The 24,871-nt window shown below is 39.6% G+C and overlaps 1 protein-coding gene across 4 annotated transcripts; it reads left to right on the forward strand.

Annotated features, from left to right (window-relative positions):
• The first annotated feature begins 132 nt into the window (after window positions 1–132).
• LOC109892907 (solute carrier family 35 member F2) lies at window positions 133–13,945 on the forward strand. 4 transcript variants are annotated; one of them, XM_020485779.2, is made up of 10 exons: window positions 2,763–2,954; window positions 3,275–3,384; window positions 4,523–4,646; window positions 4,772–4,944; window positions 5,580–5,707; window positions 7,709–7,868; window positions 9,913–10,069; window positions 10,612–10,664; window positions 12,612–12,766; window positions 13,066–13,945. In XM_020485779.2, the coding sequence occupies exons 2-10, from the start codon at window positions 3,360–3,362 to the stop codon at window positions 13,189–13,191; spliced, it is 1,101 nt and encodes a 366-aa protein (XP_020341368.1). In that variant the 5' UTR covers window positions 2,763–2,954; window positions 3,275–3,359; the 3' UTR covers window positions 13,192–13,945. The 4 variants fall into 4 exon arrangements, with proteins under 4 accessions (XP_020341369.1, XP_020341368.1, XP_020341367.1 ...); XM_020485780.2 differs by lacking the exons at window positions 2,763–2,954; window positions 3,275–3,384 and adding an exon at window positions 133–246 and having other exon boundaries at window positions 13,066–13,936; XM_020485778.2 differs by lacking the exon at window positions 3,275–3,384 and having other exon boundaries at window positions 2,793–2,954.
• Window positions 13,946–24,871: the final 10,926 nt, after the last annotated feature.

Raw genomic sequence — 24,871 nt, forward strand, 5'->3', positions numbered from 1 at the left:
CTAAAAACTATGAAACACTGGAAAATAAGTAATAATATATTGTGTGCAGTGAAATGTGTCTAAACATTCATTAAAACATTTAATTTAAAATAGCTCGAAAAATCACCAGGTGATCTCTCCCTGTGCGCTGCGACCGAGGAAATTAGATCATTTTGGAGTCCTAGTCTCGCTCGGCACTGACGCATTCGAAATAGCATACCAACTTTACTTTTGGACAAACAGAAAAAATACAACAGGCTAACGCAGGTAAGGATCTTTACTATGCTATGCGAGAGTTATGGTATCATACCTAAAAGGGCATGAACGTTAATAAATATTTTTTTTACATTTTACATTTTTACATATGCTCATTTCAAAAGTATGACAAAGTGTCTTAGTTCTACAGGCCTATGCCAATAACTCATATATACACTTGCCATTTGGTTTCTTAATGTTATAGGCTAATGGAAAAGCAGTGATACAATTCATATATAGGTCTACACTACAGTATATTGCATGACAATTCAACTTCCATCAATTCTTAATTATCAAATATTAACTTTCTGGAGTATTCACTCATAAGGATGATAACCTATAGTCAAATTGTTATATATATATATATATATATATATATATATAGTACCAGTCAAAAGTTTGGACACAGCTACTCATTCCAGGGTTTTTCTTTATTTTTACAATTTTCTGCATTGTAGAATAGTAGTGAAGATGTCAAAACCATGAAATAACACGCATGGAATCATGTAGTAACCAAAAAAAGTGTTAAATATATTTGAGATTCTTCAAAGTAGCCACCCTTTGCCTTGATGACAGCATTGCACACTCTTGTCATTCTCTCAACCAGCTTCATGAAGTAGTCACATGGAATGCATTTCAATTAACAGGTGTGCCTTGTTAAAAGTTAATTTGTGTAATTTCTTTCCTTCGTAATGAGTTTGAGTTGGTATACAGAAGATAGCCCTATTTGGTAAAATACCAAGTTCATATTATGGCAAGAACAGGTCAAATAAGCAAAGGGAAACGACACTCCATCATTACTTTAAGACATAACGTTCAGTCAATCTGGAAAATTTCAAGAACTTTGAATGTTTCTTCAAGTGTAGTCGCAAAAACCATCAAGCGCTATGATGGTACTGGCTCTCATGAGGACCGCCACAGGAAAGGAATACCCAGAGTTACCTTAGATGCAGAAGATAAGTTAATTAGTTACCAGCCTCAGAAATTGCATCCCAAGTAAATGCTTCACAGAGTTCAAGTAACAGACACATCTCAACATCAACTGTTCAGAGGAGACTAGTAGTGGTTTCTTTGCAGCAATTTGACCATGAAGGCTCGATTCAAGCCAAGGACACCAATAAAGAAGACTTTCTTGGGCCAAGAAACACGGCCATTGGACATTAGACCGGTGGAAATATGTCCTTTGGTCTGATGAGTCCAAATTTGAGATTTTTGGTTCCAACCGATGTGTCTTTGTGAGATGCAGAGTATGTAAACGGATAATATCTGCATGTGTGGATCCCACCGTGAAGCATGGAGGAGGAGGTGTGATGTTGTGGGGGTGCTTTGCTGGTGACACTGTCTGTGATTTATTTAGAATTGAAGGCACACTTAACCAGCATGGCTACCACAGCATTCTGCAGCGATACGCCATCCCATCTGGTTTGCGCGTAGTGGGACTATCATTTGACCAAGAAGGAGAGTGATGTAGTGCTGCATCAGATGACCTGGCCTCCACAATCACCAGACCTCAACCCAATTGAGATGGTTTGGGATGAGTTGGACCACAGTGTGAAGGAAAAGCAGCCAACATGTGCTCAGCATATGTGGGAACTCCTTCAAGACTGTTGGAAAATGCCAGGTGAAGCTGGTTGAGAGAATGCCAAGAGTGTGCAAAGCTGTTAGCAAGGCAAATGGTGGTTACATACTGAAGAATCTAAAATATATTTTGATTTGTTTTACACTTTTTTGGTTACTACATGATTCCATGTGTTATTTCATCTGGGTTTTTTCTACAAGGTAGAAAATAGTACAAATTAAGAAAAACCCTTGAATGTGTAGGCGTCCAAAGTTGACTGGTACTGTATATATAATACAGTATAGGAGGAAAGAAATTATCTTATTAAACCCTAGGTCTAGCCTACTGATCACATAGTGGGCTAACAGGCAACAGTGGGTTAAAAACGACGCAACAGGCGCAGAGAACTGCAGGAGAGTGAAATCGACACAAGACAAAGTTTTGAATGCTTCAAGGACGGCAAGATATCAGTTTCTACACAATAACATAGGCGTTCTTATCATTCCACCATGGGATATCATTTTGTTTATATATATATATGTCTCTCTCAGGCCAGGGCAGGTCCGAACTCCCAAACTACTTTTTTTATTTGTTAATATTTTGTATTAGTTCTTATATCTCACGAAGTTGATGGATGTTGCAGTCTAGCTTTCATGGGTGTTGTCTAAACTCTAAATATTGCAACATTCTGGTCAAATAAAAATAAAATGGTATATGTCACGTTAGCCGAATACAACAGGTACAACCTTACTGTGAAATGCTTACTTACAAGCCCACAACCAACAATGCCGTTTAAAAAAAAATACCTACAAAAATATATTATATAATCTGGTGGTGATGATGAGGTGCTGAAGTGCCTTATCAAATATCAAAACTGTCTGCATCATTCCGCTGTCGCCCGAAAGGAGTCCCTTCAGCACCACATCATAGTTTGGTTGCAAGCTCATGGGCTTGATCAAGAGATTGACGTGACACAACAGCCTCTTGGCCAATCTCAGAAGAGGAGGCGGTCCTTTGGGCCTGTCGTAAAAAACAGTGGGTTAGATTTACCCATTGAGGTGCCTGCTGATGTATTTGGCCACGAGAGTTATGCTATGTCTTTTGAGCGCTCGATTTTAACCGTAGCTTCAAATGAACGCCGAGGAGACTTTAACCTATGCAGGTAGATGACCTACCATATTCTATTTAATGTCTAGATATTTAGCCTGTGGCGCGCGTGACAATGCCTCGCAAGATTTGGTCGCGAGTGTATGGTGTTATATGATTGTAATTTTGTGTCATTGTAGTCGCGTTACATTTGTAGTCTAAAATGTTGTAGTGGCTGAAAGTCTTAGTATTGTGTGTTCGGTACTTGTTACTTTATTTGGCCACGTGTTTTAATAGGAAGGTGTGACCGTAACTAGGTTTCCATCCAATTTGCGACAGACAATCTTTGGAATATTTGAAAGTCTGTATTAAACAATATGCACATTTTCCCACCAGATATGTTTCCATCAAACTGCCCTTTGCGGATAAAAGGCTGCGCGTGATGCTGTAGTACACACATAGCTTTTGCAGGTCTGGGCACATGCGCTCTAGCCAACAGCTCACAGGTACAGTCTATTTACATTGAGATTTTTATGGATAAGGGCGATATTATTTGTATTTGTCAAACGGCATCGATCATCATGTCAGCAGAATAAGACCCTCGAAATGTATTGCATAGGGGTATGAAGCTCATCACCTTGCACATTCATCACCCTGTGAAGTTAATCAATTTCATCTGTAGCCTAACAAACTGCAAGCTTTCCCGTGTCGTAGTGGGAGGACCACACAACATATCGCGTGACTCTAAATTTACTTCGATATGATGGCTATAATAACCTTTTCCGCTAAAATCTAAGTAGTAAGTGAACGTGCCTAAGGTGCTCTGTTCTTCTCTTGAAGTATTTACTCATAAATGCGTTTCCACCGCCATTTCTATATTATTACATTTTACACACACAAACAGATCCCACTACGTCGAACGAACAAATTGTATGTTGGCAATTTATACAATTTTTTTTACAGGCATTTCATGTTTCCATCAGCCTGATCGTGACTTTTTTTTTCAAGTATCAGGTAAATCATTCGCATGAAATGGTTGGATGGAAACGTGGTCAACATATTGTGACAGGATGTTGATGAATGTTTCAGATTGTGACAGCCCCTGTTTTTAGTTTAATTAAATGTTTATCATCTACAGAGGAGCAATTGCACACCATGCACAATAGTATTTGTGTTGTTGTCATCCACAAATCTAAATGTTTTCCATTAATAAAAACATTAAAATCAGATTTAAATATCTGATTTGGGCTATTGAAACAAGCAAGGCCCGCTCACTTTATCACACCACCAGGGCTACTGCATGAAATGTCTTCCTTGATTAAAAACCTTTCGTATTAAAGGGCTGGGAATAGTTGAGAGCTGTAGGCTATAAAAACGTAGGCCTAATCTCCTTTTCAAAAAGTACTAATCTGGCATGAAAAAGATTGACACATAAAAACATAATTAGCAGTGTTACCTTCCTTGGAGTGCCTAGTTGAGCAAAATATAATGAGGCCTAAATTCCAGGGGAGATTACTGCACAGTGCTTGTCTGGGTCTTTGATGCAGACATTGTTAATAAAACTGTTCAGTTCCCTCTATCGCTGTTTCATCTCTCTCTCATTCCCTAATCTGTCCCCTCCTTCTGTTTTGTTGGGGTTCTCAGGGATACCTCAGAAGGAAATGGATGGTTCTGAGCCTGCAGAGAGCTCTGACTGTGGACATGGAAAGAGCTGTTGGACAGCCTGTGCCAGGCTGCGCAGCTACAAGCTGAAGGGCATCTTCACATGGTGAGCACAACAAGACAAACAATGCACAGACGCAACAGGCCATGCACAGACACAAAATGGGCATATTATTCTACAGTACATACATTTAAGTGATTTATTGATTGATGTTAACATGACCTTGGCAGGCGTCTGCTGAAGACCATCGCCATGGGCCAGGCCCTGTCCATGCTGATTTGCGGTACGGCGGTCAGCTGCCAGTACCTAGCGGAAGCGGGTGTGGAGACGCCCATGCTCCAGAGCTTCCTCAACTACGTCCTGCTGCTGCTCACCTACACGGCCTCGCTCAGCCTCAGAAAAGGTCAGAAACCGCCGCCCTGAATTCTACACATGCTAATGCTAAAGTACATTGACGGAGTACATTGACTTGCATTCGTTTTTGGTTCAAAAATGCCAATATTAGTGAGAATCATTACCTTTGTCATTATTTGCAGGGGCCAGTTAGAATATTTTAGAAATGCATCCTTCCTACAGTTGATTCCTTGAGGATATCATATTTGTATGCATACTTTGAAAGGTGAAAGCAAGGTTACGCCACCTTATTACTTTCACCAATTCAACCAATTAAGATCAGAAATTACTTCATGGAAAAGAGCATGGAACGGAGAATGCAGGATGGAGGTATTCAAACAGGCCCTGGTCTTCCTGACCATACACTAGCAGTAGAGTTTGAAGCCACATAGTTCTGAATCTAATTGGTGATATTTGGGAATCCCACCTACTGGGATAAAAAAATAGTGATTATTATATGGGTTGTGTTTATTACGGCATGCAAGGGAAATGAAAATGGGTGTTTTTAAGTCCTTGTAGTCTATTCATGTTTTAGACTGTTTTCATCCGTGGCCTACACAGAGAGACTAAAACAACAGTCCTGCTAACTCATAAAATATTACATTTTTTGTCTCACTCTGGATTCTTGCTTTGCTTTTTTAACAGGTGATGGGAATATATTACAGATTTTAAAAACAAAATGGTGGCGGTATTTACTTATGGGACTGACGGACGTGGAGGCAAACTACACAGTGGTGAAGGCATACCAGTTTACAACGTTGACCAGCATACAGGTAAGAAATTGCTAATACCATTGCTTACTGTGTTTTTTGGGTGAAGAATGACTCACTAATCAATGTATCTAGGACCTAGGTGGTACATTGAGTCACCTGACTGGTTTTTCCAGGTGCGCCACAAATGAATATTTAAGTGCCTTTAGGGCTTGGAGGTATACCATATTTTACAATGTACCACAGTGGAGGCTGGTGGGGGGAGCTACAGGCTCATTGTAATGGCTGGAATGGAAAAAAATGGAATGGTATCAAACATATGGAAACCACACATTTGACTCTGTTCCATTAATTCCATTCCAGCCATTACAATAAGTCAGTCTTCCTATAGCTCCTCCCACCATCCTCCACTGATGTACCGGTATTGATGCACAGACCAGTTTGGGTTTTTACTTTGCCTTCTATAACGGTATTTTAATGTTTTGTTTTGTTAAATGTGACATGCCGTGTATAACCTCAATTTTTATACGCTACTTGAGTCATTCCTCTTTTTCTCTCTGTCTCTCGCTCTCTTCCTTCTCCCCTCATGCCACTTTCCACACAGACCTAGCCCCGTCCCCTGTCACTTATGGAGTGCATATGTTGTTGCTTGACCACGAGACACTTACATTCAGTCAACGATATTGTTTCCACTTAGCTTCTTAATATAAACCCTCAAGCGTTCTATAATTAATCTTAGTTTGTTTCTTACATCTGTAAACAGCTAGCTAGTTTGTAGTTTCTTAGTAAGTTTTAGCTAAATTGTTTTAGCCACTAATGCTAATAGCTAGTTAGTTGTCTAGCTAGCTAATAAATGTACTGAGTCAGCGCAAACGTAGCTAGCTAATACAACCTGATACCACTGATGGTATAAGCCTAAATCAGCATATTTGTGCAACAGTAACTTCTAAATCAGTGGAATAGGCTTAGCGTGACTATATTGGCTACATGAAGAAACGTTTTAATGTAGCCAAAGATTATAGGGTCCCCTAGGAAACACTGACCAATGCTTTGGTTTCAACCCTGTCACAATAACTCCCTGGCATTTTCATTCGTTGACATGTCAAACAACACTGTATTCAATGTGTTATTTATTCTAACTATAGAATTAGAACAAACATTATATTTCCAAGATTCCAACAGTGCACCCAATTGTTTTGATCTAAATCGCAAGTCAAATCACAAATGCAACATTTGGTTAAAAATAAGGGCAAGATTTTTTGCCCATAATTTCCACACTAGGGCTGCACAATATCTAAAATGAGTGCAGGAAATTTGGAAATGTTATGAGGAAAATATTTTGGGTTGAATTGAACAGTATAAAACCATCAGAATGGAGAAAGACCCATAGAAATGACTTAGAATGTATGTGTTGCCACCCTAGGGTCATGCATTACTCACAAAGCAAATGTAGAACTTTTATTATTAGAAATAATAAAATACGGTTAAAAATGTTTTTAAAGGCCTCCCGGGTGGCGCAGTGGTTAAGGGCAAGGTACTGCAGCGCCAGCTGTGCCACCAGAGATTCTGGGTTCGCGCTCAGGCTCTGTCGTAACCGGCCGCGACCGGGAGGTCCGTGGGGCAACGCACAATTGGCCTAGCGTCGTCCGGGTTAGGGATGGTTTGGCCTGTAGGGATATTCTTGTCTCATCGCGCACCAGTGACTCCTGTGGCGGGCCGAGCGCATTGCGCGCTAACCAGGTGCACAGTGTTTCCTCTGACACATTGGTGTGGCTGGCGTCCAGGTTGGATGCGCGCTGTGTTAAGAAGCAGTGCGGCTTGGTTGGGGTGTATCGGAGGACGCATGACTTCCAACCTTCGTCTCTCCTGAGCCTGTGTGGGAGTTGTAGCGATGAGACAAGATAGTAGCTACTAAACAAGTGGATACCATGAAATTGGGGAGAAAAGGGGGGTAAAATTCAACAAAAAAAAGTTGTTAAAAATAGTGATCATATTTTGGCCATATCACCCAGCCCTAAGTGTCTTTTTTTACACCTGAAAAATACTATGTGGTTCTGGTTGCAGCTGCTGGACTGCTTTGTGATCCCGGTGCTGATGGTGCTCTCCTGGTTCTTCCTGAAGACACGCTATCGCCTGGTGCACTTTGTGGCTGTGGCCGTTTGTCTGCTGGGGGTGGGTGCCATGGTTGGGGCTGACCTACTGGCTGGGAGAGACCAGGGATCCAGTAAGAACACTACTCATGATATTTAAGTAATAAGGCCTGAGGAGGTGTGCAATATGACCAATATACATGTACTACGGCTGAGGGCTGTTCTTAAACACGATGCAACGCGGAGGTGCCTTATTGCTATTATAAACTGGTTACCAACATAATTAGAACAGTAAACACACAATTTAGCTTCATTTAAAAAAAAATGTTTTATGTGTATACTTTTTTTGGGTGTTGTAGTTTTGCTTCCTACCTGTGTTTATATTTAAGCAATAAGGCCCGAGGGTGTGTGGTATATGGCCAATATACCACGGCTAAGGGTTGTTCTTATGCACAACGCAATGCCTTAGCCGTGGTTTATTGGTCATATATCACAAACCCCAGAGGTGCCTTATTACCATTATAAACTGGTTACCAATGTAATTAGAGCAGTAAAAATACGTGTTTTGTCATACCTGTGGTATACAGTCTGATATACCACGGCTGTCAGCCAATCAGCGTTCAGAGCTTGAACTGCCCAGTTTATAATGTCTGTTATACACTGGATGGTTCAAGCCCTGAATGCTAATTGGCTGACAGCCGTGATATATCAGACGGTATACCACGGGTATGAAAAAACACACATTTTTACTGCTCTAATTACATTGGTAAACAGTTTATAATAGCAATAAGGCACCTCTGGAGGTTGTGATATATGGCCAATGTACCACGGCTAAGGGCTGTATCCAGGCACTCCGCGTTGTGTCGTGCTTAAGAACAGCCCTTAGCCGTGCTATATTGGCCACAACCCTCCCCCGGCTTTTATAGCTTCAATATTCCACGGCTTTCAGCCAATCAATCTCCAGGACCCAAACTACCCGGTTTATAAGTGAGGGATAAACACTGACGTTCTGTACATTACATGTTCCATGTTTGATCTGCTTTTGAAAGCAAAAGTCGAATTGAAAACATTGTCATTATTGAATTCGATAATGCTAGGACTGATGGTTTTGTTCGCTAGCTAGCAAGTCTTTGTTTGGTTACCAAGCCAATTACTGTAGCTGTCTAGTAAACTTGCTAGCTACTTCAAAGGCTGTTGAACACATTTCTACCTGCAAATGAACACATTTTTGGCATCAAATGTGTTTAATTATAGCCAAGGGATAATAAACTCTGGAAAATAATGCAACTCCGTGGAAGGTTAGTTCCACCAGCGTGTCGTGGAACACACAATCCACGTCCGTTCAATATTTTCCATAGAACGCATAGACCCTCATTGATTATCCCTTACGTAATGTACAGAATGTTGGCGTTTATAGATCGTCACTAGTTACCACACCCACAAAGTCATAAACCCAGCCTATTTCTACTATTTCTCTTCTTAAAATCTGATTTTAAACCTAACCTTAACCACACTGCTAACCTTATGCCTAACTCTAACCTTACATTAAGACCAAACATTTCATACATTTGTACAATATAGCTAATTTTGGCCGTGGTAACTAGGGACAACTGCGTATATCCCTTACATATTATATATGTTATTATTGTCAGGGTCTACACAGGAATATATATTATACCCTGAGTGTCTCCTGGGAGTGGGGGTCAACCTACTGGCTGGGAGACCTTTGATCCAGTGAGAACACTACCTATTGTAATTTATTGTTATAACACTTTGGGCTTGTTTTCCAGACAGTTTAATCTCCAATAAATATGCTTTATAGTCCAGGACAAGGCTTTTCTCTACTTCTTTTGATGTAGAAGACATACCTTTTTATACTTAGTCAGGCATATACATAGAGGAATAACAGCTTTAAATGTACCTCAGTGTCTTTTCTCGGGACATAAACAGTTCCATACATTTTGATCCGGAGAGGCCTTAGGGTTCACTGCACGGGAAAAGATAAACAGGCATTATTAAACTCTCATCACAAACCCTTAGAGCTGATTCCTCATATTATTAGCTCTGCAAATTACCCTAACTAACATGTCAAAGACTGTTTGACTAAAATAACATTAGTCTTCTCGCTCGCTCTCCCTTCATCCCTCTCTCTCTCCCTCCTTCCCTCTCTCCGTCTAGCCAGTGATGTGTTGCTGGGGGACGGTCTGGTGCTGGTGAGTGCTGCACTGTATGCAGTGTCAAATGTTTGTCAGGAGTACACGGTGAAGAACCTGAGCCGTGGGGAGTTCCTGGGTATGATGGGCCTGTTTGGCACCCTGATCAGCGGCGTACAGCTGTAAGACATTCCCTCTCCTCTCTTCAGGGTTGAACCGGTTCAAAGACGGTCTTTCCTGCCTTTCTCCCCCTCAGTATTAAAGGGATAGTTCACTTTCACAAATGTAAGCTTACTTAGCTTTCCTTTCATTTTAGGCCAAGATTCAATTTGAACCCAAGTTTGTTGACAATGCAGCTTTTAAAGGCAATGTTACTGTGTTCACTGAGAATGCATTCACGGTAAATGCTGCAGATGTCGGCTCAATTGGAAATGACCTCTGCCTCATTGTCGACACCCCGCGATCAGATTGAATCCTGGCACTAGCTTATCTTCAAAAAGCAAACTATCCATTTAACTTTTTGTTTGGTGCACTACATCAGTCAGTACATATTGTATTTATTATGGTACTTTCCCCCACAGCATCCAGACATCACATTTTCATCACTTGACTAGTTATTTTAGGCAAAATCTACCCATCAGAATGGTCTTGAAGGTGCTTTGTAAGTCTGTCGACCGACACAGTTCCTATTTGCAATCTTACCTTCTGTTGTCCTGTGTTGCAGAGCCATATTGGAAACCAGTGCAGTAGCAGCTATTAAATGGAACTGGAAAATTAGTAAGAATTAATTTTCTCCCCATATTTGATAACCCCCTAACTCAATTGTCAGAATCATATACAGTCAGGTCCATAATTATTAGCAACCCTGATAAAGATGAGCAAAAAATACTATAAAATAAATAATAAGAATACTAATCTATATTGTATTATCCCAAAAATGTGTAAATTATATTTTATACTAATACAATTGATCAGAGGAATACATAATAAAACAAAGTAATACAAATCTCAAAAAGATGGGGGTGAAAGTTATTGGCACCCCTGTTTTCAATACTCTACCACTCTCCCCTTGTAAAAAATAATGACAGATGTTTTCTAAATTGTTTGAGATTAGAGAACACATTGGAAAGGATCTTAGACTATTCCTCCATACAGAATCTTTCTAGATCCTTGATATCATTCGCCTGTTCTTATAAACTGCCCTCTTCAATTCAAACCACAGGTTTTCAATGGGGTTCAAGTCCGGAGACCGATATGGCCATTGCAAAATGTTGATATTGTAACCATTCCTTTGTGGATTTTGATTAGTGTTTAGGGTTCTTGTGTTGCTGGAAGATTCACTTGCAGCCAAGTGTCAGCATCCTGGCAGGGGCAACCAGGTTTTTGGCAAACATTTCCTGCAACTTGGTCAAGTTCATGATGCCGTTGACCTTAACAAGAGCCTCAGGACCAGTGGAAGCAAAATAGCCCATAACATATCAAATCAAAGTTTATTTGTCACGTGCGCCTAATACAACAGGAAATGGTTACTTACAAGCTCTAAACAATGGTGAAAAAAAAGGTATTAGGTGAATAATGGGTAAGTAAAGAAATAAAACCGGTGCTATGGTCAGATGACACACGCACGCACACACGTGATGGGTTTGACGGTAAAAAACAGAAGCATATCTAGATTTGAACCCCATTGAAAACCTTTTTGAGCATGCAATATAGCTCAGTATTTGCATTATTTATTTATTTTTGCTCATCTTTGAGGGTGCAAATCATTTTGTACATGACGGTATGTCAATTATGCTCTTTTTTTTCATTTGGGTAATAATCTAATTTACTCTAGTTACAGGTAACTACTAAAATAATGGAAACCCTAGAATAAATTAGGGATACAAAGTACTGTATATGGAAAGCAGGTGCTTCCACACAGCTGTAGTTCCTGAGTTCATTAAGCATTTAACATCTCATCATGCTTAGGGTCATGTGTACAAATTCTGGGCATGCCATTATTTTGGTTACCTTGGCAATGCCCCCATCCACAGGGTACGAATGGTTTGATTAGCATTTGCCATGGCCGTCTCAGTCACCAGATCTCAACCCAATTGAACACTTATGGGAGATTCTGGAGCGGGTCCTGAGACTGCTTTTTCCACCGCCATCAGCAAAACACCAAATTATTGAGTTTCTCGTGGAAGAATGGTGTTGCATCCCTCCAAAATTGTTGCAGACACTTGTAGAATCTATGCCAAGGTGAATTGAAGCTGTTCTGGCTTGTGGTGGCCCAACGCCCTATTAAGACACTTTGTGGATGTTTCCATTATTCTTGACATTTACCTGTATATGCTCTGTATAAAGCTATTTTGCTCTGTGCAATAGTTTTACAGAAAGTGCTTTGTTTGTCCGGTAGAATTCCCTTCTGAGATTCTGGGCCTTATTCAGTAGGGCACATATTGCAGAACATTTTGAAACGGAAAACAAAACTTTGAATTTCTTATTGAGGAAGTCCAATCTCCATTTCAATCTGTTGCAAATGTTTTCTCCTCTTTGTTTCTTTACTGGACACATGTTCAGTAATACACAATGTTGCAAAATGCTTTGAAAAGGAAAACACTAAATAAGCGTTTCATGATTGGACCAGACAAGTCCAGGCAGTCCCTCCCCACTTCTTTGTTTCAGACCATTTTCTTCCATTTGGTGCCTAATGAACACGAACCCTGGTGTTTCCCTCCACAGTTGTACTGTTTGCGGCCTACGCCTTCTGCATGTATGCCCTGTACAGTTTCATGCCCCTGGTGGTCAAGATGACCAGTGCCACTGCAGTGAATCTCTCCCTGCTCACCGCTGACCTCTTCAGCCTCTTCTGTGGCATCTTCCTCTTCCACTTTGTTGTGAGTTAAATATACCATTTGTCTATGGGTTTGCTCTTGAGCCAGAGGAGGTGCCCAAAATTGTTATCCAGAAATGCATTTATTGGACAGAAAGGGGCCCACGCCCATGAGCAAAAGCATATATCGTAAGCCTAAGGTGGATTCTGTTTAATGAGAAGGATTCTGTGGTTTGATTAGATAAATAAATGTACATTGTCATGTGTATATGAAACATACAGCCAACTCTCAAGCCAATCTTTGAGGTAAATACTGACTTCCATAATGTTTAATCAATCAAAACGTCTACCTCTGCCCCACAGTTCTCAAGCCTGTACATTGTGTCGTTTGTGGTGATCACCGTGGGCTTCGTCATGTTCAACGCTGTGCCCACCTACACGCCCGTTCCTGAGTCGGACTCCGCTGGTGAGGAGGACGACAGAGTTTGACGACCCTGCTGCCTTTGTTGAGGGAGAAAAAGACCCCCAGAAAGGAGAGACCACCACAGACCTGCACCAAGCGGGAGCAGAGGGGAGGGGGGCCAAGGAAGAGGAGACCGAGACGAGCAACAGGCGTGCAGTGACATACGTTACAGAAGAACACAGCACGAAGATGTAGCCAACTAGATTGTTTAAGTTATTCTTTCAACAACTACGTAGATGATGGGGTTTTCTGTAGTTGTATAGAAGCCTAGGTGCTGCCAAGTACCCTGGTGCGACAGACTGCATGGTACAAAGCGAGCTACCCGCTACTATGTACCCAACAATATGGCTCATTAGTTTGCTTTATTAGACAAGCTACTATGCAACCTCACAATATTTTTCTGCTATTGGGTTGACAATCTATATATTTTAGATGATATTTTATCAAAGGCTTACATTGTGTTCTGCCTCCTTTTTAAACTAATCAGTGTATGGTGTGTTGATTACTATATTTCTTCCCCATGAGGACAATGTATTTGCAAAGCACATTCAACAAGACAGTTCCTCCAAACAGTATTTATTTGTGCGATTCCAGGTTGCTATAGTAGCCTACTAATACACAATTGTCAATGTATTTTTTAATGTTTTTTTTGCAGCAGGTCTTCTGAAAACTAATAGGTAAATTAAACATTTGCGGTGTTTGTGTCTGCCGAAATTATGCCTTTGCCAAAATGTTGTTGTATATTGATGATAAAGTTTTATATTCTCTTGTTTCTGGTTACATCTGTCATGGCTCTTCTTTTCTATGTGGATGTTGTGTTATCATTATTGTGCTAGATCCCTCAGTTGATTATTTTAATTTCTTTAATTTCTAGTTTATGGAGACAGCCTAGAGAACAAACCAGAATTAATACTAGGCTAAAATTGGAGAGAGCCTGCATCATAAACAAGTTCTCTTGAAACTACAGATCAATATCCTAGTTGTCCAATCAAGTCTACACAGTGCAGTAGATGTTGGATTTAAATAACAGATCTCGGTGCCTATACACCACATGACCAGATACTATTGATAGATCCTTTAGAACCTTGAGGTGCGTGCTCAAGCACCCAAGAGGTAAATATAGCCTTATGAATGGCCCCTATTATCTTATTATATTGTCACTCATGTCTCATTTATACGTGGTGCTAACATGCATACCTTGTTTCTGATCCTATCCACATTCTGATTATGGCCACATTATAGCTGTTGCATCTACACATGGTAAAATGTGTCTTATCCGTCCACATTGTGAACAGATTAGCTGGTGCCTCCCTTTATTCAAATTCATTTACAGATATTGTAAAAAGAAATGTGTGCACAATTAGAATTTGGACAAGATAAGGACAAAAGCTGCATGTTTGCAATGATGTAAAGTACTTAAGTAAAAATGCTTTAAAGTACTAAAGTAGTTTTTTGGGCTATCTGAACTTTACCATTTATATTTTTTACCTAATTTTACTTCACTACATTCCAACAGAAAATGTACTTTTTACTCCATACATTTTCCCTGACACCCAAATGTAGTTACATTTTGACAGGAAAATGGTCCCATTCACACACTTATCAAGAGAACATCCCTGGTCATCTCTATTGCCTCTGATCTGGCGGACTCACTAAACACAAATGCGTTTGTAAATGATGTCTGAGTGTTGGAGTATGCCCCTGGCAATCCGTCAATAAAAATACATTTGTGCCGTCTGGTTTGCTTAACATAAGGAACTTTAAATTTTTTATACTTTTCCTTCTGATACTTAAGTACATTTTAGAAATTCCATTTACCTTTGTATATTTAAATCCAAATACTTTTTTACTTTTATTAAAGTGATAATTTACTGGGTGACCCACTTTAACTTGAGTCATTTTATATAAAGATTTTGACATTTTATTTTGAGTACTTTTAGCCTATAAAATGCTAAATATAGGCATAGGTCAAGGAGAGAAATCATACTGGTAAAATTTGTTTTATATTGGATATTAGGTTTTAGCGATTAGTGATTGAACCAAGCATGCCATAGCTATAAACGGTATATTCTGAATCGGGTGGATAGAGAACAATCCACACCTTTTTGTTGTTGAAAATATGATTTGGGATTTCAATCTTCAATAGCTCTTACAAAAAGTGTGCCATGACTATGCAAATGATATATTCTGAAGAATCGGGAGGATGCAGAAAATACACAGCTTTTGTATAGTTGAATTATTTTACTTTTTTTTGTTTAAATTTTCAATAGCTCTTACACAAAGTGTGCCATGACTATGAAAATTATATATTCTGAATCAAGGGCAGATGGAGAACAATTCACATATTTTATGTTGTTTATATATATATATATCAATATATAAAAATAACCAATTGCTTTAGGGATTGTCTCTTTCAGGGTTAAAGATGTTCTCCAGCTATTTTTTTAAAACTTTTACTGTTAAAAAGCAATATCCCAAGTATACATACAGTAGAGTACACACACTAAAGGGTAAAACAATATATATGTTTTCAGCAAAAGTATTTTTAGACACAACTGCAAAGTTCAAGAATCAGGGCATTCAGGGAGTTGGTCTGATGGGAAGTTGTGATGTCATCAGTTCCTCCCTTGCTTGAGGAACAATAGAGAACAGAAGAGGAAAGCTTGTGCTATATAATGACTTACCTGGACCACCTATTGAGATGTGCCTTTTGTTAAGTAAATCAATTAAATGAGGTGAAAATGAGACTTGAGTGCTACATTAAAGTGTTAAATTGCAGGTTGTTGGGGTGGGAGGAGGAGGAGGGTGATTAATGGACGGACCCATTCACTCTGGCTGCAACAGCACATGTGATTGAGTCCACCTGCAAATCAGCATTTAGAACTAGGACACGAGGAAAAGTATGTGTGTGATTCAGTGAGTGAGTACCTCTCCTGTGCTGAGAGAAAACAAGAATATGGCTTTAAAAAATATCTCCCTATTGATAACCACAATGTTGTTGATCCATCCTCAGTTTTGCCCTATTACAGCCATTAAAACCTACAACTGTTGTAAAGTCACAATTGGCCTCATAGTGAAATCCCTGAGCGGTTTACTTCCTCTCCGGCAACTGAGTAAGGACACCTGTATCTTTGTAATGACTGGGTGTATTTATATACCATCCGAAGTGTAATGAATAACTTCACCATGCTCAAAGCGGCCCCAGGTGGTAAGAGTAGGCAACAACGTATTGCGTATGCATGCGTATGCCACGCTGATCCTTAATACTGGGTCACCTCAGATGTGTGTACTTAGTCCCCTCCAAGAATTTCCTGTTCACCCACGACTGCGTGGCCAAACACGACTCCAACACCATCATTAAGTTTGCTGACGACACAACAGTGGTTGGCCTGATCACTGACAACAATGGCCTATAGGGAGGAGGTCAGAAAACTGGCAGTGTGGTGCCAGGACAACAACCTCTCCCTCAATGTGAGCAAGACAAAGGAGGTGATAGTGGACTACAGGAAAAGGTGGGCCGAACTGGCCCCCATTAACATCGACCGGGTTGTAGTGGAGTGGGTCGAGAGTTTCAAGTTCCTTGGTCTCCACATCACCAAAACACTATCATGGTCCAAACATACCAAGACAGCCGTGAAGAGGGCACGACAAAACCTTTTCCCCCTCAGGAGACTGAAAAGATTTGGCATGGGTCCCCAGATCCTCAAAAGGTTCTACAGCTGTACCATCAAGAGCATCCTGATCGGTTGTATCACCGCCTGGTATGGCAACTGCTCGGCATCTGACCGTAAGGTGCTACAGAGGGTAGTGAGAACGGCCCAGTACATCACTGGGGCCAAGGTTCCTGCCATCCAGGACCTATATAATAGGCGGTGTCAGAGGTACATAAAATTGGCAGAGACTCCAGTCACCCAAGTTATAGACTGTTTTCTCTTCTACCGCACCGCATGGCAAGCGGTGCCGGAGCGCCAAGTCTAGGACCAAAAGGCTCCTCAACAGCTTCTACCCCCAAGCCATTAGACTGTTGAACAATTAATAAAAATCACCACCGGACAATTTATATTTACCCCCACTTGTACACTGCTGCTACTCGTTGTTTATTATCTATGCATAGTCACTTTGTCCCCACCTACATGTACAGATTACCTCAACTACCCCTGCACACTGACTCGGCACCGGTGCCCCCTGTATACGGCCTCGTTATTGTCCTTATTGTGTTACTTTTTATTTTTTGCCTACTTGGTGAATATTTTCTTCTTGAACTGCACTGTTGGTTAGGGGCTTGTAAGTAAGCATTTCACGGTAAAGTCTGCACTTGTTGTATTTGGCGCATGTGGCAAATAAAGTCTGATTTGATTTTCAATGTCTGCTTTTTTTTTACCCATCTACCAATAGGTGACCTTCTTTGCAAGGATTATACAACAGATGGGTTTAATCCTGAATGCTGGTTAGTTAAAACTGCATTCCAGCAGGTGTCTATGACGTTAAATTGCCTATTTACTCTGTTTCATCTGACTGAGCAATCCATTGTCTCATGAGCCCAGCCAAGCAATTTATGAACTTGATCTACACTATAAAAGTATCTAGACATTCTCACATTTCTTTTAGACTAACATTTCGTTTTCAACAGCAGAGATTTGTATCCTCCTTGCTTATCTATGGACGCAACCCAGTCATTTGTTCTAAATCTTCCATTGCCATACTGGCTGGCAACATTCTTATCCCTTGCATGTTAGCTAGCCAACTACGGCTAACTTACAGTCACGCTGGCATCATTTTTATGAATAAATACAAAAAAAGGTAAACTGAAAAAATTGTAAAAATAAACACAGCTTATTTGCAGTCTTTCCAGCTTCAGTTTGAAGTTATTGTGTGACTGTAGCTGTGTTGCTAGCTAGCTCCTCTGAACACGTGTCCTGACGAGTGAGCACATTTTCTATGTCGGGTAAAATCGCGCCACATTAGCTTGTTATGGATGTATCCAAATAAATGTCACTAGAAAACAGCTTAAACAAATTAAAATGCAGCTACTTTGCTGTTATTCTGGCTGCACTTTCTGACGTGACTGTAAGTTAGCCATAGTTGGCTAGCTAACATGCAAGGGATAAGAATGTTGCCAGCCAGTATGGCAATGGAACATTTAGAACAAATGACTGGGTTGCGTCCATATATACAGAACAAAAAGACTGAACAACTTGGTCGCGTCTCTAGCAACCCTAGATTTGTGTCAGGACTATATCTTGTGAAATAGTATGAATAAATTAATCAAAATAACATTGAAGGAAAATATGTCAATCATTATTTGAAAATGTTGGAAACGCATTGTATAAAATTAATAATGCCCTTGAAGCCATTTTTGGAGGATATATTGTGGGCATTGTCACTTAATTGGAAAACCTCCCTGGTCTTTGTTGTTAAATCTGTGTTTGTAATTCACTGCTTGACTGATTGACCTTACAGATAATTGTATGTACAGAGATGACGTTGTTGTCATTTAAAAATCATGTTAAACACTATTATTGCACACAGAGTGAGTCCATGTAACTTGTGACTTGTTAAGCAAATTCTTACTCCTGAACTTATTTAGGCTTGCCGTAACAAAAGGTGTTGAATACTTATTGACATTTCAGCTTTTCATTTTTAATTAATGTGTAAAAATGTCTAAAAACATTATTTCACTTTGACATTATGGGGTAGTGTTTGTAGGCCAGTGACAAAATCTCAATCTAATCCATTTTAAATTCAGGTTGTAACACATCAAAATGTGGAAAAAGTCAAGGGGTGTGAATACTTTCTGAAGGCACTGAATGTATTGGGTCCCTCAGTCTATGATATTACAGTTTAATTTCAAAATTATGTTAAGTGTCAAAGAATTGCTGGTTATAAAGGAAAGATAAAATGAGGTCCTCACTTACAGTGCTAACACAATCATTACTTCTGTTAAAAAATCATTCTGACAAGTAGTGGATGAGGATTACATCAGCCATGATTCAACAGTAACTTTTGCAGGAGGGGACTAGTGTGTCAAGGGGTTGAAGTGTGTCCATGTAAATCTGTCATATCTATTGTGTGAGCCTGGGAGTCTATTAAAATATTTTCACACCAGGCCACGCTAACCACAAAAAACAGTCACACATTCGCAGTATTAAAAATAACCAAAAAGATTTATGTCATGTAAGCAAACACTCATGCTCACACAGTTGTGTTGTTTGTTGCAGCCTAAATCAATCACAAAAAAAGCTGTGGATTTTTCTCCATCATCCCCTGATTCAAAATATATCAGTTTGATAGTCATGGCACGCTTTGTGTAAGCGCTATTGAAGAATGAAAGCAGGATGAAAAACAAATCAACATTTTACCACAACAAAAAAAGCAGTGGATTTTCTCCATCCCCCTTATGCAGAATATTCAGTATAATTTTCATAATCATGGCACGTCTTGTGTAAGAGCTATTGAAGATTGAAAGCCCCTCACTCACAAAAAAATACATCTACATTTCAACAACAAAAAAGCCATGAATGTTTCTCTATCCTTCCCTTTCATAGTCATGGCATGCTTTGTTTAAAAGCTATTGAAGATTGAAATATGGATTTTTACATTTTTATTAGGATTTATTTTTATTACAAATACAAAAATGTTCTAAGCCATGGATTTCTCTACATCCTCTACTGATTAAGAATATATAATTTTCATAGTCATGACATGTTTTGTTTAAAAGCTATTGCGATTGAAAGTCTGAAAAGTTTTTTTTCTTAAAAAAAATAACTATTTAAAAAACATGGATTTTTCTCCAGCCTCCCGTGATTCAGAGTATATAATTTTTCATAGTCATGATGGCATGCTTTGTTCAAAAGCTATTGAAGGACGGAAAATGTTTTTTTTTCTCCCCAAGAAAAAAATGCTGTGGATTTTTCTCCATCCTCCCCTAATTCAGAATATAAAGTGCATTAGGAAAGTAATTCTGACCCCTTGACTTTTTCCACATTTTGTTACGTTACAGCTTTATTCTGAAATGGTTTAAATTGTCCCCCCCCCCTCATCAATCTACACACAATACCCCATAATGACATAGCATAAACAGGTTTTTAGATTTTTTTTTGCAAATGTATTAAAAATACAAAACAGTACTTTGTTGAAGAACCTTTGGCAGTGATTACAGTCTCGAGTTCATGGGTATGACGCTACAAGCTTGGCACACCTGTATTTGGGGAGTTTCCCCCATTTTTCTCTGGAGATCCTCTCAGGCTCTGTTTGGTTGGATAGGGAGTGTCGCTGCACAGCTATTTTCAGGTCTCCCCAGAGATGTCGATCGGGTTCAAGTCCAGTCTCTGAATGGGCCACTGAAGGACATTGAGACTTGTCCTGAAGCCACTCCTACATTGTCTTGGCTGTGTGCTTACGGTCGTTGTCCTGTTGGAAGGTGAACCTTTGCCCCAGTCTGATGTCCTGAGTGCTTTGGAGCAGGTTTCATCAAGGATCTCTCTGTACTTTGCTCTGTTCATCTTTCCCTCAATCCTGACTAGTTTTAAAGTCCTTGCAAATGAAAACATCCCCACTGCATGATGCTGCCACACCATGTTTCACCGTAGGGATAGTGACAGATTTCCTCCAGACGTGACACTTGGCATTCAGGCCAAAGAGTTCAATCTTAGTTTAATCAGACCAGAGAATCTTGTGGTCTGATAGTCTTTAGGTGCCCCCAAGCGGGCTGTCATGTGCCTTTTACTGAGGAGTGGCTTCTGTCTGGCCACTCTACCATAAAGGCCTGATTGGTGGAATGCTGCAGAGATGGTTGTCCTTCTGGAAGGTTCTCCCATTTCCACAGAAGAACTATGAAGCTCTGTGAGGGTGACTATTGAGTTCTTGGTCACCTCCCTGACCAAGGCCCTTCTCCCCCAATTTCTCATTTTGGCCAGGCAGCCAGCTCTAGGAAGACTCTTGGTCATTCCAAACTTCATCCATTTAAGAATGATGGAGGCCACTGTGTTCTTGGGGACCTTCAATGCTAAATAAATGTTTTGTTACTCTTCCCCAGATCTGTGCCTTGACACAACCCAGTCTTGGAGCTCAACGGACAATTCCTTTGACCTCATGGCTTGGTTTTTGTTCTGACATGCACTGTCAGTGGGCTGTCAGATTTACAAAAACATTGCGTGGGATTTACTCAAACATGCTTTGTTTCTCCTCTCAACGAGATTTCATTGCTTCCAATCAATGCGACTTGAAGCAAAATCAGATCTACTAGTTTGAATCATGTATGGGGTACGTGAACCAATAAAGTGAATTCATGATGAGTAATGAGGAACAATTCAAACCGCACGAGAGAAGACTCTTCCAGAAAGAACGCTGCCGCGTTAGCGGTGAGGACAGTACCTAGAATCTTGGTCAAGTTAAGCATGGTGGTTGATTTTATTCAACATTTGTCAGTGTGGTTGTAGTCAGAATTGTAAGCAGTAACGTTATTAGTGATTGCTCCATATTCTCATTTTGTGCTCTTGAGTCTGAAACATAGTGGCTTGGCAGCTAAAGGTAAAAGACGATGTTGCTAGCTGGCTTCTATGAACAGTAAAACAGGACTAGGTCAAGATTAACATTTTGCAAAGCGGTAAAGTTAGTTGGCGAAACACCATGACATTTACCTATTGTTCAAGAACTTTGAATTTACCTAGCCAAGACCTAATTAAGGTTTGCTGAGGAGTGCACACCGCTTGAGATAGCTAACATGCTAGCTAACTAATGCTTTGGTGTTTGTGCACGACATCGTCTGCAATCACTTTGCAGCAGCATTTAGTGTGCCAATTTTTTTTCTTGTGAGGTAAAAGTATTTTTTGAAAGAATGTATTTGCATTAAAACAGACGGAAAAAAAATATATTTTTTATTACATATTTAAGATCTAGTGATTATACACCTGATCCTATGAGATTGGTGTTTTCATGCAGTTTAACAGTTTGCCCATGGCTGCCTCCATTTGTAAAACGTGGTGCAAAGGTGACATACTTATTGAAATGGGATGTGGAGTTCATTTTAGCAGTTGAACAGTGTTACTTTATATTATGGGTGTCCATTTATCAATACATTTAAAATGATTTGAAATAATTCAACGTACTACACATACCTACCTCATTCTTGGTCTGTTATTTCTTATGAAAAATAACTACCTAATTTTGAAGAAAAAAAATGCATTAGAGACAGAGTGCCCAATTATTGTTAGGACAACTCTTTTTTTATACAGATATATAGCCTACATTACTGTGATTTAGACCTGTGCAATTCATTGAACAATGAATGTCAGTGAATGGACATTTGTCATTCCAAAGAGCTGAACCATTACAAGACATACATGCCTTTTGCCTTCTTTGTCACTGATGCAGATGGTCTCTTGCTCCTTAGTTACACATCTTTAGCATGTACTTTTTATTTCCCTATTAATTTGTGTAAATACAAACACTAAGGTAGAAAATGGCAGCATTTCATCTTGTGCTTACATTAATAATTCTGTATAACCTTGTCCATAATATAAATTATGGACAAAGTTCTACATAATTATGAGTAATATCATCAATAAAATAATGTTAATTATTAAGTAGTGATCAGGTTTAGGGAACATGATCAAATCCATTTGAAGCTACACATTTCATTCAAATAAAATGTGCTTTACCAAATCATATTAAATTGATTCTATCCCATTACAATGCATTTACTTGAAAATATATATATTAGCTTGACAAAAATAAAATAAGTAAACTGAAAAATAAAGAATTGTGTTTATCTAACATGTTTCATTAATGTGGAACTGGTGTACACATTTAAATTGAGTAAATTCAAAGTACAATTTTTTCTTAAATGTGTGTGACCTTATATAGACAGGTGTGTGCCTTTCCAAATCATGTCCAATCGATTGAATTTACCACAGGTGGACGCCAAATCAAGTTGTAGAAAGATCTCAAGGATGATCAATGGAAATAGGATGTACCGGAGCTCACTTTCGAGTCTCATAGCAAAGGGTCTGTATACTTATGTAAGGTATTTCATTATTTTTACTTTTAATGCATTTGCAAATGCTTTGTCATTATGGGGTATTGAGTGTACAGTGGGGCAAAAAAAGTATTTAGTCAGCCACCAATTGTGCAAGTTCTCTCACTTAAAAAGATGAGTTAATTTCTTCAAACCAAGCTGCTTACCTATTGCAGATTCAGTCTTCCCAGCCTGGTGCAGGTCTACAATTTTGTTTCTGGTGTCCTTTGACAGCTCTTTGGTCTTGGCCATAGTGGAGTTTGGAGTGTGACTGTTTGAGGTTGTGGAGAGGTGTCTTTTATACTGATAACAAGTTCAAACAGGTGCCATTAATACAGGTAATGAGTGGAGGACAGAGGAGCCTCTTAAAGAAGAAGTTACAGGTCTGTCAGAGACAGAAATCTTGCTTGTTTGTAGGTGACCAAATACATATTTTCCACCATAATTTGCAAATAAATTCATAAAAAATCCTACAATGTGATTTTCTGGATTTGTTTTCTCATTTTGTCTGTCATGGTTGAAGTGTACCTATGATGAAAATTACAGGCCTCTCTCATCTTTTTAAGTGGGAGAACTTGCACAATTGGTGGCTGACTAAATACTTTTTTTGCCCCACTGTATGTGAATGCTTTCAGTGAAGAGGGACTGTTAATTACCATAGAGTGAGGGTGAATTTTGGCCCAAACCCCTGACAGAGCTGTTGTAACTGAGTCAGATTTGTTGGCCTCCTTGCTTGCACAACCTTGTTCAGTTCTGCCCACAAATTTTCTATGGGATTGAGGTCAGGGCTTTGTGATGGCCACTCCATTACCTTGACTTTGTTGCCATTTTTCACATCTATTTTATGTGCACCAGTCCATCCTGCAGTGTGCACACCCACAACATGATGCTGTGCTTCACGGTTGGGATGGTGTTCAATGGCTTGCTTCAATGGCTTGCAAGCCTCCACCTTTTTCCTCCAAACATAACGATGGTCATTATGGCCAAACAGTTCTATTTTTGTTTCATCAGACCAGAGGACATTTAACCCAAAAGTATGATCTATGATGTCCCCATGTGCAGTTGTAAACTGTAATCTTGCTTTTTTTATGGCGGTTTTGGAGCAGTGGCTTCTTCCTTGCTGAGCGGCCTATCAGGTTATGTCGATATAGGACTCGTTTTACTGTGGATATAGATACTTTTGTAGTTGTTTCCCCCAGCACCTTCACAAGGTCCTTTGCTGTTGTTCTGGGATCGATTTGCACTTTTCACACCAAAGTACGTTCATCTCTAGGAGACAGAACGCATCTCCTTCCTGAGCGTTATGGAGGCTGCGTGGTCCCATTGTGTTTAGACTTGCATACTATTCTTTGTACAGATGAATGTGGTACCTTCAGGCATTTGGAAATTGCTCCCAAGGAGGTCTACATTGTTTTTTTCTGAGGCCTTGGCTGATTTCTTTTGATTTTCCCATGATGTCAAGCAAAGAGGCACTGAGTTTGATGGTAGGCCTTGAAATACATCCACAGGTACACCTCCAATTGACTCAAATGATGTCAATGAGCCTATCAAAAGCTTCTAAAGCCATGACATCATTGTCTGGAATTTTCCAAGCTGTTTAATGGCACAGTCAATTTAGTGTATGCAAACTTCTGACCCACTGGAATTTTGATGCAGTGAGTTATAAGTGAAATAATCTGTCTGTAAACAAT

The sequence above is a fragment of the Oncorhynchus kisutch genome, linkage group LG6, assembly GCF_002021735.2.
Source record: "Oncorhynchus kisutch isolate 150728-3 linkage group LG6, Okis_V2, whole genome shotgun sequence".
Taxonomy (NCBI): Eukaryota; Metazoa; Chordata; class Actinopteri; order Salmoniformes; family Salmonidae; genus Oncorhynchus; species Oncorhynchus kisutch.

What these genes read in the sequence shown, in the direction of transcription:
- LOC109892907 (XM_020485778.2), top strand. Translation starts at nt 2,924, where the DNA reads ATGAACGCCGAGGAGACTTTAACCTATGCAG. An exon ending in TGGGAGAGACCAGGGATCCA is followed by an intron (nt 7,869 to 9,912) that starts GTAAGAACACTA and finishes CTCTCCGTCTAG; the next exon opens with CCAGTGATGTGTTGCTGGGG. An exon ending in TAAATGGAACTGGAAAATTA is followed by an intron (nt 10,665 to 12,611) that starts GTAAGAATTAAT and finishes TTCCCTCCACAG; the next exon opens with TTGTACTGTTTGCGGCCTAC.